The sequence below is a fragment of the Apteryx mantelli genome, chromosome 21 (genome assembly GCF_036417845.1).
Source record: "Apteryx mantelli isolate bAptMan1 chromosome 21, bAptMan1.hap1, whole genome shotgun sequence".
In the NCBI taxonomy this organism is placed as follows: Eukaryota; Metazoa; Chordata; class Aves; order Apterygiformes; family Apterygidae; genus Apteryx; species Apteryx mantelli.
This window is the reverse complement of record NC_089998.1, coordinates 7705769-7722280: the sequence shown is the minus strand read 5'-3', so window position 1 is coordinate 7722280 and position 16512 is coordinate 7705769. Positions and strand designations below refer to the sequence as shown.

The 16512-nt window shown below is 49.2% G+C and overlaps 1 protein-coding gene across 1 annotated transcript in view; it reads left to right on the top strand.

Moving 5' to 3' along the window:
* The window catches only part of COL27A1 (collagen type XXVII alpha 1 chain), a 154331-nt gene that overhangs the window by 89276 nt on the left and 48543 nt on the right, over positions 1-16512 (top strand). The window contains exons 25-31 of the mRNA XM_067309369.1: positions 401-454; positions 1286-1339; positions 4570-4623; positions 14912-14965; positions 15880-15924; positions 16093-16137; positions 16367-16420. Coding sequence (XP_067165470.1) covers positions 401-454; positions 1286-1339; positions 4570-4623; positions 14912-14965; positions 15880-15924; positions 16093-16137; positions 16367-16420 — 360 coding nt within the window. The remainder of the gene's footprint in view (positions 1-400; positions 455-1285; positions 1340-4569; positions 4624-14911; positions 14966-15879; positions 15925-16092; positions 16138-16366; positions 16421-16512) is intronic.

Here is a 16512-nt window from a genome sequence, read left to right as displayed (position 1 = left end):
TTACGGGACTGCGAACGTAGAGGCATGCAGCGCCTTGGGTGGAAGGGATGGAGGTCTCCTGGGATCCGGTCGCAGCACTGTCTTGAGTAGAAGGTGGCTTTGAATGAATTGCTTGTTTCTTGCTCCACAATGGTTTGATGGCGATAGTAAAGCCCTGTCTTTTGGGATACAGAGAATTAGCTAATTCTTGCTGTCATTCTTTAACTACTCTGATGAGATAGATACTTGAAATAGGGTGATTATTTTTTATTGGAAGCTTTTTTGGTAGATATCTGATGGCATAGACTGCAATGTGTAGATCTGTTAGTCGTTTCGTTGCTCTAGATCCCTGTTGCTGCCAGCTCAGAGTGCTTGTTGACAAAATTATCTGCTCTTCTCTGTGCACCTTTGTCCTTCCCAGGGTGACCGTGGCTCAGTGGGACCCCCAGGCCCTCCAGGAGTCAAGGGGTCGATGGTAAGGAGTAAGTCTGCATTCTCTCGCTCTTGCTGCTGCCTGCCGGACCAGGCCCTGCCCCTCTCTCTGTCCCCACAAAGGGTACAGCTCCTCCTGGTCTTTGGGTTAAATGAGAATAGCTGCAAATTCTTCCTGTCTCTGCAGGGGTAGGGGGGCTTATTTGACTGACTGGATATTGAGGTATAACCTCTCCCCATCACACAGCAGTATTTTCTTCAGAGAAACATTGTTTTTTTGTTGTGTGCTGCACACCTTCATCAGCCGAGGACCTGTTGTGTCAAACAGCAATAACTAGGAACTACAAGCTACAGCACCTGAAGGATCGCCCGTTTCCGAGCGTCCTGGCTACTGAAAAGACAGGCTCCTGGAGCAGGGATTTCCAGACCTCCCTTGCTCACATCCCAACACACTACCAATGCCAACTGGAGACGCTGAGTTGCTTCGGCAGCACTGCCATACCACTTTGCTGTGCTATGGGCACTGCCGTTTGAGGACGCCTGCTAGAGTTTAACAGAGGGCACCTCACTCCCTGTCAGCTCACTCCCTGTGTGCCATAGTGCAAGACCCAAAGACAGATTTTCACATTTCGGCCCATGCTGTCCTCGGCTGTTCAGAAAATCCATCTGTTTATATTGCTAGCAGAGTTAAAGCTGGGCTTTGGACACTCTGGCCTTCACCATCTGCCCCGGAGCTCTTTTACCCTGGCAAATAACAGGCATGCCTGACCTTTCAAGCAACCAATGGTGCCGTTTTTCTGCCTTCCCAGTTGGAGGAAGGAGGATTGAGCAGATCCAAGGAATTCACACCAGGCATGTTGTTCTTCCCTTTTAGGGGCACCCTGGAGCACCAGGAGGAGTGGGTTTTCCTGGAATCCCTGGACCAATAGTAAGTAAAGATTATAATCGCCTTGTAATACCACACACCAAAATCAGCATTCTGTGTCCTGGGCCTTCAAGGTCTGAGTCGAGCAACTGTGTCTCAGCTGCTTTGAGTTTGAAGGACAGTTTATGAACAAAGAGATACTGAGGAAGGAATGGGGCAGTGGGTTGAGGGGGAGCAATGTGGAAGGAGATGCTTAAAAGGAAAAAAAGGAACGTTTAATCTGAACCTTTGTAGGCCATTTCCCTAATGGTGTGGTCCAAAACTCACGATCCAGCCTTTCTCTTTCAGCAGAACACAAGCTCTCTAGCTCAAGGTGCTACTGCAAGGTCCTTTCTGCTCTTTCTGCTGGGAGTTGCTGGCAGAACCATGGCCACATCAGGTGGCGCAGTGACCACATGATGCAGTGCAGCGACTGCATCGTGCTGTGACTGCATCGTGCAGCGACTGCTTCGTGCCTTTTCAGAGCCCCATGCTAAAACGAGAGAGGGCAGCGGAGCAGCTGCCCCAACGTGCCCTCCATCTGGAAGTGCTCATCTGCGAAATGTGCAGCTGTGGCTGGAGCATGCAATTGGTGCGGAGGTAGATCTTAGTCTGGCTCCAGATTCTCACAGCCCTTGTTTAGATGGTACTCTGGCTCTCCAGCAGCACAAATGCCACTGCGTGAAGGCAGTGCGTGTCGCTTGCTGGCGCTAGTAGAAAGGCAGCTCTGGGGGGAGTACAAGGAATGGATTTCGCTCACTGTGTGAATTCTCACAATGTGGTTAATTGGGAGGAAGATCACTGTAGTGAAATGCCTGGGCAGTGCCAAGGGTTCAGCCTCTGGATTAGTGGCAGCTCTGCCCACTGCGGGGAGCTCTGGGCACTGTCCCTGCCGGCTGCAGCCAGCTGCTGGCTGGCTAGAGGTTTTGTGGCTGCAGGTCTACAGAGGTGAGGGGAAGGGTCTGAGGTCAAGCAGCACCTAAGGGTGACCTGGGCAGCAGCGACGCTGCGCTGGCGGAGCAGCCGTTCAGCAGCCCCCCTTGCAATAACGGGGTCATGATGCTGCCTGCAGCCCCCAGCAGTAAGCTGCTGTCTGGCCTCTTATAGCAGTGCTTGTACTCGCTGTTGACAGGAAAATTAGGAGGGGGATGGATATCTCTAGATGTCCCTATTTAGCAACTTTCCTAGCCCATCAGCTGCTGTATGACTTGGGATGTCCAGAGCATTAGGTGGGTGCCCTGCTTACTCCGTGCCTGTGGGGTGCTGGAGAGGACATGAGTGCATCTCTTAGCCAAGGCAGGTTCTGCACTAGCCCTGTAGAAAGAGTTCCCAGTTCCTGAAACACTAGCTAGTGTACCACTAACTAGTACTTTTAGTTAAGGTTGAATTTTGTCCTGCTTCGCTGGGGCATGATGATAACAGCCTGAGTGAAGACATCAGCTCTGACCAGAGATGCTGAAACCTCTCTGCAGAGCTCTGGGAGCCCCCAGGTCCTTCAGCTTCCTTCAATGCCCTGTTCTCCTGCAAGAAAATAACCAGCAGGTTCATCCAAGCAAAACGTTTCCTCCAAGAGCATATTTTAAAAAGTCATAATTCAGTAAGTCAAACTTCCCAGCAAGGCCAGTAAATCAAATAATCCCCTAATATTAAATCCCCACTCTTATTAACTCCAGCTGTTTCTGCCTATTTCTCCAGCAAACAACCCTTCCTCATTTGCTTCTTAAGCCAGACCTGTGGCATGCTGTTGTTGTTTATATTCAGCTGCAAAAATCTTTAGGGGATGAAGCAATCCAGTGAGCCTCAGCAGCTCTGATGGCTGGTTAATTCAATAAAGGGTGGCTGGGAATGGGAAGCAAAGGTACAGTAAATGGTAGAAAACTCTGAGCTCCATTTCAGCTCAGTGTGGCTTGTCCTTGAAACTCCAAGCATGGGATCTGGTTGCTTCCCCCCAAATTTTGCCATCACAGTGAATGTTTATATGCATGTTTTTTCCTAAACTATTTGGGATAGGCAGAGACTTCCAGTAGAATATTCCAAATACCAACAGAGTATTTCACTTCAGTATGTGTTTATCATAAAAATCCCTATAAAATATGCATCTGACACATCTGCTCCTTGTCTGTGCCAGTCACTGCTGACCTCACCAGCAAAACTGAGATTTACTACAATTACAAATATAGCTACAGTACAACTAACTAGATTCTTTTCCATCTTGAGTGCTAACAGCTAAGCATTTGTATTTGGGACTTACATGCCATGCAGAATGATAGCTCAGTTCCAAAAGCAAAATCCTTATTAGTGGCAGTAATACAAGCAGTAGGAAGATCACAGTTCAATTTTATTCCAATCCTTGGTGGAATTTGCAGGGCTGTCAGTTGGCAAAAGATATTAATATATAAATAGCAAATCTCAATGTGGAATTTTTGAGAGTAAGAATGGAATGTGTCATTCTGAGTTTTTTTTTCTGACAGCAGGAAGGCACCAACTTTAGATACAGTTTTTAAAGTTATAATATAGAAAGAAATCCTGTTAATTGAATGCCTCCTTTAATTTTTGAAACTCAGAAATATGGTAACAGGAGAAAGGTCATTTAATTTTCTTTTGAATTTCCTGTTTGAATGTTAATAAATCAAGTGTGTACAAGTCCTGGATAAAAGAAAACCCGAAACCTCTGTGTACGTATGAGAAGAACAGGAACAATTCTCAACACTGACAGGCTAGATGAAATTAGCATCTGTCTGCCAGTATGAATATTTATACAGCACTAACAGTACAACACTTACTTGCAAATAAAATCAGTGTTTGGCTGAAAAGCTTAGACTTGAATACCTAAGGTGAGGTGTCTGATTTTGTATTTGGACAACTGAAAAACAGATCCTGGTTATTATTATTTTTGTACAGATACCGAACAACAGCTGCTTTTAATAGCTTCAGAGGGATTTTTTTGATGTTTAACTTCTCTTCAAATCTTGCCACTTACACAGACAACAGGCTGCAGATACTTAAGCATACAAATCTCAGCCAGGGTCCTTGGCCCGAATGTTGATAATCCAAAGACAATCAGTGAGTCCAAAAAAGACCAGTTACAGGCAAGCAAATATGGTGATGTCTTTGGCAAAGTTCAGTGGGGCCAGCCTGCTGGTCACAGGTCTGCGTCCGAGGCTCCTGCAGGCCACGTGGTGACATGGGGTCTTGCCGATGGCTGCTGCTTTCCACCTTGTGCATTTTCAGTTTGTTTCCTTTCCCCCTTCCAGGGTCCGGCAGGAGTCCGCGGTGCACCAGGGATAAGAGGGATGAAAGGCCGCAGGGTAAGCACTTTCTATGAGCCCTTACCCCTCTCTTCTTTCAGCCAACTGAAGAGCAGTTTGGTGGAGTAGTTCCCGAGTGTGAAGGTGGGCACGATGGGCGCACCACCTACACAGCCAGATTTCTGCTGCGTAGGACAGCTGCACTATTTGAAGCAAGTCTTACCAGGAACATGAATGCAAGTCATGTGCATGGGCAGAGAGCAGTGTCCAAGCATAGCGTTTCTGGGGAGGATATCCAGCTTGTGTTTTCCAACCAGCTGCAGCGTCAAACAGGCATTATGGACACTTCTGGTGAGGATGGTGAAGATTTAGTCTGATGATGGTGGATCTAAGCTGGGGAAGGGGTGCAAGTAGAAGATTAGAAAAGGTGCCTTTGTTGCAAAGGGACAGAGAGCAGCTGAGATGTTGAAGTGTTGTGATTTAACTGGAGGCGGTTAAAGCAGGAAACGGAATTAAGAGATGAAGCAGTCAGAAATGGAGCTGACAAGGTGCTGGACAGCCTACTCTTTCCACGTCTCCCATTTCTGTCTCGTTGGATGTGTACCTTTTGGCAAAGTTCTGCAGGCTTGTGGGAAAGGTGTGTTTTTGTGTATTGGATGGAGCGGATTACAGCATGTCCTGTGTCCTCCCATGTGTTTGTCCAGCCAGTAACACAAGGCCCTGATTTTATCTCTAGGTTTGAACAGTACCACACTGCTAAAGTATGTGTGAATCCTTGTTCTGCCTTGAGACAACAGGCTCCTAGCCTGGCACTGACTCACGATACTAGCTAGCATCGCTTACAGCACTACAAGTACATGATATTTCACAGGCACCCTGTGTCAGTTAATGTGCAGTTCTTCCTGCTCTGTTTGAGTGACAGCTGATGTTAGAATTACCACTAGACTTGCTAAAGCTGCTTGCTTTCCTGACTGTGATATCCAAACCATGTCCTACTGAGCTCCTTGATCTTCCTCCTCCTTCAACAGGACATTTACTGCAAGAGCATCTCTGCTTTGCGTTGTTTCCCCTTGCACAGCTGGTTTAAAAAGCAGTAATAGCGAGTGCACGTGGGTTCAGCTGAAGGCCTCAACGACAACATATTTTGCGTTTCTCCCTCCAAGGATCTTATGAGATTTATTTCCATGTTTCATTTTCAAAGATGTGGGCTGGAGTAAACTATACATTTTACCTACCCCCAGTCTACATTTCTACCACAACTCCTGCTTGGGGAATTTGGCAACCAAGGATTGCATATGTTTCCCTATACTAAAGCTAATACTTTCTTCAAATAGCTGGGACCAGGCGAAAGGAAATGGAATAACCAACTAGAAAGCTTTATAACCACAGAGTTATGTACCCTGGAACTGTTTTAGGCTTTCAGAGCACAGCTAGAAGGACACCAAAAACATCCAAGCCTGGCAGATGCATATCAGGGTCCAGCTTTTAACTCATGGCTGGGAAAAAAGAGCTTCCTTACTGTTCCCCTTGGTGGGAAGGCCCGCCCATGGCTGTCACTCCCCAGCTCCGCTCTCTGAAGGTCACTTGGGGAGTTGATTTCTTTGTGTTACACAGCAGCAATTAATTAAGCAGTTTGGGATATCCGTGAGCATGATGGATGAGAAACTGGAAATGCTCTTTCACAGGAGGCTTTGAATGAACTGGGAAAATATCTCAAGGTAAAACTACAGCACAGAGCTGAATGGGAAATGCCTTCTGAATGAATCCCAGGCTGCCGACTGTGTGGGCCCTCAGAGAGGTGGGTCCTTGGAGAATATCAGATACTTCTGCCAGTGTTTTTAATGTATGCAGTGACAGAGCCGGAGTCCCAGCGTTGCCTTCTCCCAGCTGCCAGCATGGGATGCCAGCTGTGTCCCCTGGCACCAAGCCTGTCTTTCCGGCAGGCAGCCACATGCAACTATGGGATTTGGCTCCTGAGTTGTGTGAGATTCACTTGCACAAATCCTCTTCGACTTCTTACATCTACGTTGGCCTACAGTCCCCTGAACCACAAGGAGAGTACAGCTGACTGGGCCGTTTTCAGCTCCACTCATACCGTCAGGACTGATTACTTTTTACACTAGCTAAAACACCAAGAGCAAAGGTGGATTCAGCTTCTGAGAAAGGAAGTTGGCTGGCACAGCAGGGACCTGCCTTTGGGTGTAGCCAGAGCCAGAGAGAAGGTGCCGATCCCTCAGGAGCAATCCCGGAGGACACCAGTTCCCACCAGTAATGTCCATCCCCAAGGTGACATACCACATGTTAGAGAAGTTCAGCTCGGTGGCCTTGGGTGGCATTTCCTCTCCAGGTGTTGAGTGCAGCAGACCCTGCACCAGTCATTCCCCCACACGTTCCTGAACCAAGGAAGCCCACACTTCCCACACTTCTCAGCCCCCAAAATTGAAAATGGAGTGGTGTCTCTATCCTGGCTGGCTGCAGAGCCCTGCAAGAAGTCACCCTAGGAAGTGCAGAACGTGGAGAAGGAACAGGACCAGTGCCTAGTGAAGAGGTTACATAAGGACTTGACATTGGTACCAGCAAGGGGGTGAGCCTCTGCTGGCTAGCGTTGACCAGCTGGATCAGCTGCCAGTGCCCTTTGCTGATCCTGCCTTTCAAACTCCCTGCTGAACAGTTGCGTGGCGGAGTTTGGTTCTAGAAGAGAGGTGCACCAATCGGTGCCTTTGGGAGCCCTAGTGATTCAATCCTCACTGAGTTTGCAAGGCAAACGGACAGACATCCTTTTAATAAACCCAGCAGGGTAGATATATATCCTTGCTCTATAGTTCTAGAGACTTCAGTAAATCTGGTGTAGGAAGGCTGGTATTGTAAGGACCATCACAGCTCCTGCTTGGAGGAATTCTTGCTTCTATATCTCTCTTGCGTTTTCTTTCTGCCTCTCTTCATACTCTCAGAAGATTTTCTAGACATGTAGGATTCTTTGTTTGCTTAGTCTGTCTACTGTTCAGGCTCTTGGTTTTCTCAGGATGGGGAAATGATCTCCCAACTGTAATTTCAGACATTACCCTTTGCAACATTCTGTCTATCCCAGTTTACAAAAGGGACGTAATTCAATTCAGAGTGGAAACATTAATGCAGGCTCCACCAGATGTTTGTGGATTCCATGAGCTGTGTTTGTGGATACTTCATTAAAGTAATTTCACTTTTGAAGAAAACGTAAATAGCAAATATGGTTTTGATTGTAAAGAACAATGGATTCTTTTGGGGGTCTGTGTTTAACATGTGATAGCTTTTGTGTTGTCAAGATATAAGTATAAATTTTAAGAAGAAAACCCTTTAAAAATTGTAACTTTCTTTTCAGTCATGACAAGGCTATTGTTCCTTCTCATGTCTTTGTTTAGCCCATCAAACTGATGCCGAACAATCTTCGTGCACCAATGCAGTTTTCCCCTGTCCTCTTTCCTAAGGACAGGAAATTTGGATATGTGAATCCAGGCTTGTTTCTCTTCATCCCTCTTCAGCATAGCACTTAGTCATGGGCTTAATGTTCAGCTAATGAGAGTTATGCACATGTTTAAACCTAATTGTTTAACTGAATCCAGGTTTAAATTTGGAGACAGCTGATGCTGCCAGTGCCTTCTCCTGTGCCATTTCTCCCTCTCCCTGAACACACTGTCCCCACGCAGAAAGCCTGTAAGCTGATTTCCCACCAAAGTGTTTGAAAAGATCTTCCTTGGAGAGAAGGCAGGGAGATCCCTGTCCCTGAGGGCAGCAAGAGAGCTGGCAGATGGCCATGGGGAGAGCTTTGGATTGCTTCTGGTTGGAAACATGACTCCATTTACGTTCTCTAGAACTCTCTGACTTAGGCTGGCAAGGTGCAGCACATCACTGAAAGCACCGTGATTGATGGACAATATTGCCAAAGGCGCTTGCACCCAGGCAAAGCCGGTGGGAGATGCAGGAGTGATGAGCCTCCAGATGTTTGGCAGCTTTTATGAGGGTGCCTTTCTTCGCAAAGGCTGGCTTTCATCCAAACCTATTGCTACTTCACAGCTTCCCTGAGTCCACTTTGCTCAAAATAGTCTTCCCAGTGACAGCCTCCAAGTCTGTGACCTACTGAAGACTCCTCGCACCATCAGTTGCTACCTCCCAGACACTCCAGGACAGTGCCAGGGAAAACAAATCCTACTTTGCCAATGAATCATCAGAGCAGAGTGTTCACAGTATATTCAAAAGCTCATTTCTATTAATCGGCTCCTCGCAGCAGGAACAGGCCTGACCTCCAGCATCCCCGACATGAGCTCAGCCCAGATACTGAGTGAGAATCCCCACAGGAGGCTAAATAGCCACCGGAGCCATGACTGTACAATGCACCTCGCAAAGCCCCACCTGAAATCTTTCTGATAATCCTGCCCTGTCCTGGTCAAGGTGCTGTCAATATTCCTGGGATTTTATCCTCTCAGTAGAAGGGATGCTGTGAACTGACTCAGGTGACTCAGAGCTTTTCAAAGCCCTGAGCATATTTCTGTCTTCCACTGTGCCGCTCAGTCATCAAGCTCTTGCATTAACTGTTGCCCAGATAAAGCCTGCAAGACGAGATAATGTGTGCACATCTGCACTCCCAGCCATCTGCCGTTCTGTCTGGGTGTGGGACCGCTGCCGGTCTGACACGAGATGTGGTGCTTTGCAGCCTCGCTGACTGCAACAATTTGTAAATGCGAGGAATCTGAAGTGGTGTTATCTAAGCATACCTGAAATTAGTTGCTTATGCCAGGATGATTGAGAAGTTGTTCATGGAGAAAAAGCGGAGGTATATTGTTTTGCTCCCAGGGATCTTTCTGGTTGGCTGAAAAAGCATTAGAAGCGTTTGAGGAAAAGTTAGCTACAGCTCTCTAAGCTCTTTGAGGTAGGTGAGTGTATTGGAAGAGAGAATCCCCTAAACTCCTTTAAGCAAAGGAAATGGCTTTGATTTCCCATGCCCCATGTATTGGATCCTTTGGGTTGTCTCTATGCAATCTCCATAAGATGTTCTCATTCCTTTTTAGAAATTTCCAGATAAACCCATATTAGAACTTTAAATTCAGACACTGAAACCTCAGATTGAGTGTCTGAACCCATTTGACAAGGTCATGTGTTGGACACACCAAAAGGGCAAGGACACAGCCAGCAGCAAAGGTGACATTCAAGGTCTTTTCTCTTCCCATTCGCATGCTGTGCCTACAGCCGGTGAGATCTCCCCACTTCAGTCAGTGCTTGCTTTCTATTTGGCCAGACTGTGATAGTGAAATACCAATATTAGGATCAAGGGGTAAGGAGGAGGCTTTGGGTTTCTAGAAAGGAGCTACTGACTGCGTGTTTGTGCTCCTGGTATTTCAGGGGTTGTTACTGCCTCCCTTTGAGCTCCGTATCCTGTGTCCGTTTCAACAGGGGAAAATGCAGCACTGCTTTGTGGAAACACCTCATGGAGCATTTAGCTCTATTCTGCCGGAACGTTATCTATATTAGCATTAGGGAATGTCTCTCCTGACTTATAGGGACCAGCAATAAACCTGAGCTGCGTAGCCTGGAGCTGAATTCCCCTGTGTTTGTGAGATGGCGATGTTTACATCTAGCCAGCATCGTAACTTTGTTTAGTCTAGGATTGCTGATAGCGCTGCGCAGTAGTGGAGGTCTCTGAGGTAACGTTGTCTAGGGCTGTGTATTTGCCAATATTGCTGCAATGTGACCTGTTTTGCTGCTGTTCCTGGAGCCTACATTTAAAAGAGGCTAATGATTATAGGGGCAGAACGCGACTGCAGGTGAGACTTGCAAGGACTTGCACTGGCCTTCTACTGTGTAGCTCAGTGAGGACTAATGGAGGAATTACAGAGAGAAATGTGCCCACATAAGGCGCTGAAACTAGAATTAAAAAAGTGCAGGAGTGTGATGGTGCAGGGCTTTGCACAGCCTTGAGGGTCTCTCTTTGTGGGACCTTGGGCAAGTTACTCTGAGATGGACATAGCAATGCCTTTGAGCTACGTGTTCGTGTCCAACTTGGGTGAAGTAGTTAAGCAGGTTCTCAAACGCTCCATCAGCCACAAACCTGTAATTCCCTGTGCCTCGGCTGCCCATGTGCACGGGGGAGGTCAGATCTTGATTTAACCCTACTTTTTATTCCTGTTTATATTGTAAAGCTTCTCAGAGCTTGCACTGTTTGTACAGCCCTGGCCCAGCGGGACCTCTCCTGAGCTGCGTAACAGCCTTATAAATACTAACATAAACTTGAAAAAAAGCTTCCTCTGTTTCAGGGCTCCCTAGAGATGCTGACAGCAGTGATAAAACCATGCTTTTTTGCTGCAACTTCCTTACCCCCCTCTTCAGACGGGTCTCTGCTGTGGGTGCCCGTAGGGGGGCAGTCCCTGAGAGGACTCTGCGTACTCGCCCCGGTCCCTTGCCCCTGCTCCGTGCAGGCATGCCTGGCCCGTCCGTCAGTTTGGAAGCCCTAAGGAGCCGAGGGGGGTCATCAGGGGAGGTGCACTCAGCCGGGCCAGCAAGGCCAAGAGCCCAGGTCCGCAGGAGGGATGCGTCAGGCTATGCATCGCAGTGGCTGGCATGGGATGCTCCCTGGAGCGCCGCCAGGACCTCGCTCGCTCGTCTCCAACTGGCTTTGTCAGTAACAGAGAGTTTAAAAGATTTAACTAATTGGCTAAATGTAGCCTTTCCTGTCAGGGTGAATTAGGGGAAGGCTTTATTCTGGGTTTTGGCCCAGGAGGCTGGGGAAGATGAAGCTTGCAACGCACGTTGGTGAACGCAGGGTCGCTTTCTCCTTCTTTAGGTCAACTGCTGATGAGATGTGCTGTGATGGGATTAGCCAGGTGACCACTGTGAAGTGGGGTTGCCCTGGCAGATCCTGCAATGCTGGTGACAGGACTCTGCTGGAAGAAATGAGGATACTCCAAACACTGCCCAGCCAGGCCTGCTGGGCCGGGCCATGGGGAGCCATGGCCTTCGCCGCCCTTGCTGCCTCCACCCGGTCCAGGGAGACCTGGCACCATTGCCAGGGCTGGCAAAGGGGCTGGACAGGGCAGACAGGGTACACGACGGGTCTGGAGGGGCTGTGCCTTGCCTTTCCACACCTGGGCTCTGATGTGCCCCTCTAACGAGCCCTCGTGCTAGAGGAGAGTTGTGGTTCCTCACATTACAGGGCCGTGTTCAGCATGCCCTTGTCGTCGCATATGGTAGTTGCTGCTATGAAATGGTTGTGATGCCCGCCCAAGGCCAGGAAGAGAGTCCAGGGACTGTCCAGCCGGAGTCACTCTTTGGACTGACCCGTTTTTCTTTCAGGGTTTGCTTCCACACAGTAACTTCCCCTGTGGGGAATCTGCCGCATGCCTTTCTGTGCATGTGCTAGGAAGAAGACCCTCCCAGCACTGGTGGGTTTGCACACACACGTCCTCCTTCGCTTCACCAGCAGCATCCATCCTGGGGCGGAGACCTCTGCCCAGGTTGTCACAGCCGTTTTCATGTCCTACTTCCCTCCCGTCCCTGCTCTCTCCTCCTGTAACACAAGGGCCAAGCTATTGAATCCTTCCCCTCTGCACTTTTTGTGACGAGCAGGTCACTCCATCAGCTTGGACAGTAAAGACATAATTGCACAAATATCCGAACAGCTGAGGAAGGGAACAGTTTGTTTTCCTTGGCCATAGCAGGGAGGACAAGTTGCAGGATTCAGTCACATCCAGGGAGATTTTTGGTGAGGTGCTATGAAAAGCTTTCAGGCAAAACAAAATGCCGCGAGTTGCCTGGGAGGAGGTGGTCTGCCCTTTGCGGTTTGGTTTCAGAGCAGGTTAGCCGTGTGTCCATCAGCAGAGACGGAGGCAGCTCTGATCCTACCTCAGGGCTGAGCAGAGGGCTCGCTGAGCCCACTTCCAGCCGTGGCTTTCGGTGGCAGCGTGCCTTCCTGCCGTGCTGGCACCGCACGCATGCTGACACTCCCCTCCGCTTTGGGCAGCCCGATGCCCGGCTCAGGCAGGTCTCTGTAGTGCTTTCACTCGGTTGCTGGGTCTCTGAGATGCCGCAGGCGGCTCCTGAAACTCCTTCGAACACGGTTCTCCCACTACTCTCGTTTACAGAGCTGTCTGGGTTGAAGCTGTCAGCAGCCCAGTTTTTAAATGACCTACTGTTTTACGTCATTGTTTTTTGAGGTTCATAGAGGTGTCGATTAACAAAACTTTGCTGATCTTTACTGCTCTCTGGTTTAGTGGCTGGCATGAGCCGGGGCATTTAGGATTTCAGGCTGGTGGGAGCAGCCATTATGTTAGTGTAGCAAAGCGTCGATCCGTGTAACACCCTATGTGGTTGTGCCGTTCCTGTCTGGTGCACAGTCCCTCTCTGTCCATCTGTCTTGGAGACCAGGCTGAGCATTCTTCAGCGCTGTGTCTTATTGGCATGCAATACAGGCTTTTGGTTATTTCATCTCTGGTACGCTCAGCGGCACGGGGATTTGCCGAGCGCAGTAGAAGTTTTTTGCATTATTTTATATTGACAGTGTTTGTCTACTGTAATAATTTGGCTGTGTTTCCTATACATCTTCTGCTATTACACTGCCTTTCTTTGTAAGTCTCCCTCTTTGCCTGTCGTAGTGGAGTTGCTTTTCTAACGCGCTGGCTCCCTAACCCTGTTATTACTTTTGGCACTCAGTGCGCATCCTGATTAAGCACATTGGCTCCTGTTTTCTCTATTTCCACATTGGCCTGCTCTCTGAATTCCTCTTACCGTTACATTCTAGCACCGCTCTGTGTTATTATTTATTATTTATATTGCAGTAGCGCCTTAGAGTCCCAACTGAGATCACGGCCTGATTATGAACATGCCATGCGCTAATGCAGCCTCTTAATATACAGCTCTTTTTCTACTGTTTCATTTCTCCTGACTGTGGTTCTGTTTGTTGTCTGTCAGTGTCACAAACCATTTTCTGGGGTTCCAACAGCGCAGAGGGGTCCGTGTTCAACTCCTTTGAGATTAGTTTGAAAGTTAAGACACATAGTTACCCACTCTTCAAGGCCAGGGCTCTCCTCGCCTGTCACCCTCTGGAAGAACCAGCACGCCCCTTCCTTGAGGATCCCTGAGCTGTGCCATGAACTGCTCGATTTTAGCTGTTCAGGACCAGAGTCACTTGCCGCCTGGACTCCTGGCGGCTCAGCTAGCAGAAGTGCTCCACACTGGTCTCGTCCACCTCTCGAGGCTCTCGTGCCTGTCAGACACATGCACGCACCCAGGTGCAGATGCCTGGTGCATGACCATACTTGCCAAAGTGGCACAGCCAGTCACCCTCCTCCCTGGCATGCATATGCATGAGCACCTGGTCTGATTCATAACAGCAGCCAGCTCCTTAAGTAGCCGGTAACTATAACTGAAGGCCTGCCAGGAAATCTGTGCGGCTCTCTGGGAGCAGCTTGGGGCCCCGGCCAGTTGTTAATGTGCTGTATGGTGGAGGGTTGTGTGCCTTTCTGGGTAGCTTGTAGCTTTATCACCTTGATTGTGACCATGAGACAATGTGGTGTGCCAAGGGTTAAGGACAGGGGTAGCTGGAAAAGCTGGGTTTCTAGGGAGGAAGTTGGATACCAATAGGGCTAGAACCGTGAGTCCATGCATAGCAAAACTGTTGTCATTTAAGGTCTGAAAAGAAGGCTGTTCTTGGCCTACCTTTCTCCTCTGGCTTTGGTTTGGGGATGGTGGTTGGTATAACAGGAATAAAAAGGTACTTTGGTGCTGCATGCTGGTAAATGTTAAGAAATGAAACAGAACAAAACACAGTAGTGCTCTTTCAAGCATGGCTCTGAGTTGCCGTGCACAGCCCAGCCAGGCTTTACCAGGACTGCTCTCAAAGGACTTTTTGGTGGCCAAAGCTAGGGTGACTGCTGTGCTTCCAGGTGAACCATATACTCTGTGCACAAATCCTGCAGTGAGAAGTCTTAGCACAGGAGTAGAACAGAGGCACCCAAACTTCAACCTCTTGGAGCCCCAGCCACCCTCCCCTGCTTGTAAAGCCCTAGTGTCCCAGGGGACAGGAGTGTAAGGCCAGCCAAGGTAGTTGAGGCTGGAGCCGTCACCAAGCAGGGCTCCCATCACCCATCTCCTTGTACAAACCACTCTCTTCACTGGGCGAGAGGTTTGGGAGCCGGCCAGAAAGCTAATGCCCACTGGGAAGGTGGAAGGGATCAGGCTGCAGTGGAGAAGCCGGGATCCCTCCCTGCAACCAAACCCAGGCTGCACTGTACAAGAGACACCCCTACTGCTTGCACTGACAGGGGACTCTTCCCTCTCCTCCCCTTTCCCTTCTTATTTTTGCCTCTCTTTTGCCTTTTCCCAGGGTGCCAGAGGGCCTGATGGGCCAATAGGCGAGCCAGGGTCACGAGGTGTCAAGGTGAGTGCCAGCAGATGGCTGGGTTGGCTGAGACTGCTCTTAGCCATGTTGTAAAACACCCTGGACAGGATCACAGTCATGTCCTCCTTCAGGAACAGGAGATGCTCAATAGCTCCACGAGGACCAGGCACCAGCAGCAAGTCCATTGTGCAGCAGGAGCAGAACCTGTCCACACAGACATCAGGGCCTTTGCTGCTGAGATCTAGACCCCCGAACACAGAGGCACTCCACAGATATCAGTGATCTTCTGCTAAAATAATGGGGTCCCCCACAGGAAAGGGAGTAGCTTAGCTGGCAGCAAGTGCCCTGAACTGTGTTCTCTGAATCTCGCACAGAAATCATACCAATTTAACACTCCTGGTAAAACCTGACCCTACCAAATGCACCTCTGTGCTGATGTACTTCATGTCAGTTAGATTAGGATGGGAAGAAGCACACAGCAGGAGTTGCCTGGTGCAGATAGCTGCCTGAACAGACCCATGCTCCATGGCAGGCTCTGGGATGGGTAGCTGGGAGAACTGGACCTTTGTCCTACCACTGAATGTCACCAGACTCCACGTCTCTTCCCTGCATGCATGTCCCTGTGAATGCAATTTAGATGGGAAATCTGCCTTATTTTGTGCCCTGCCAGGCAAGGCTGTGCTGAGTCTCTTGAGATTCGCAGCTTCCTCCAAAGCAGTGTTTGCCGAAAAAACATTAGGTTGTACAGCCCATCCCCCAAACTCCCCACTTGTTGGGGTGTTCATCAGGGCAGGATGCTGGGTATTTGGCCCTTTCAAAGCTGCAGGGAACTGGAGGGGACATTTGATGCAAAGACCATGTCCTCCTCAAGTGCAAGAGCAGGTAGGCTGGGGCAGAAGAGCATCGTCAGTACAGTTCATACTTCTGCCAACATGTCTCTCTTTCCTTTGCAGGGACGTCCAGGGGAGCCCGGCAAACTGGGGCCGGATGGGCTGCAGGTATGTCCCCTGTGAGAGCTGGTGCCTGCCAAAGCTGGCACGGTGTCAAACCCCGCTATGGGTACCCACACACACACGATGCCCAGGAAACTGCAACTTCTCCTGGCCAAAGTGACACAGGTGTCTCAGCACATTCCCAGCTGCTAATCACTGTAACTGTGTTCACAGGGGAAGATAGGAGAGACTGGGGAGACGGGATCACGTGGCTTCCCAGTAAGTGTTCATCGCTTCTGCTTCCTTTTGTAACCTTGGTTTCACTCAGATCCTTAAGTTTTGGGTCCTGGTCCAGCAGGAGAGACTTGGACAATGTCTCACAGTTCAGGCTATGGGGCCAGCCCTCTGCTCCTCTTACTGGAGCATTTGCAGTGCATGTTACGTGCTGAGAGGCATGAAAGTTTGCTACAGGGTTGGAGCTGACCTTGGTGTGTTTAATTTTTTCCAGGGTATCCAAGGACCTTCTGGACCTCCAGGAGCGAAAGGGGCTCCAGGCGACCCGGCAAGTGTCTTATCACTCTCTCTTCATCTGTCCCCCTGCTCCCACACACAGACACTTCATTTTTTTTCTCTTTCTGGCTCTCCCCCTCTTTC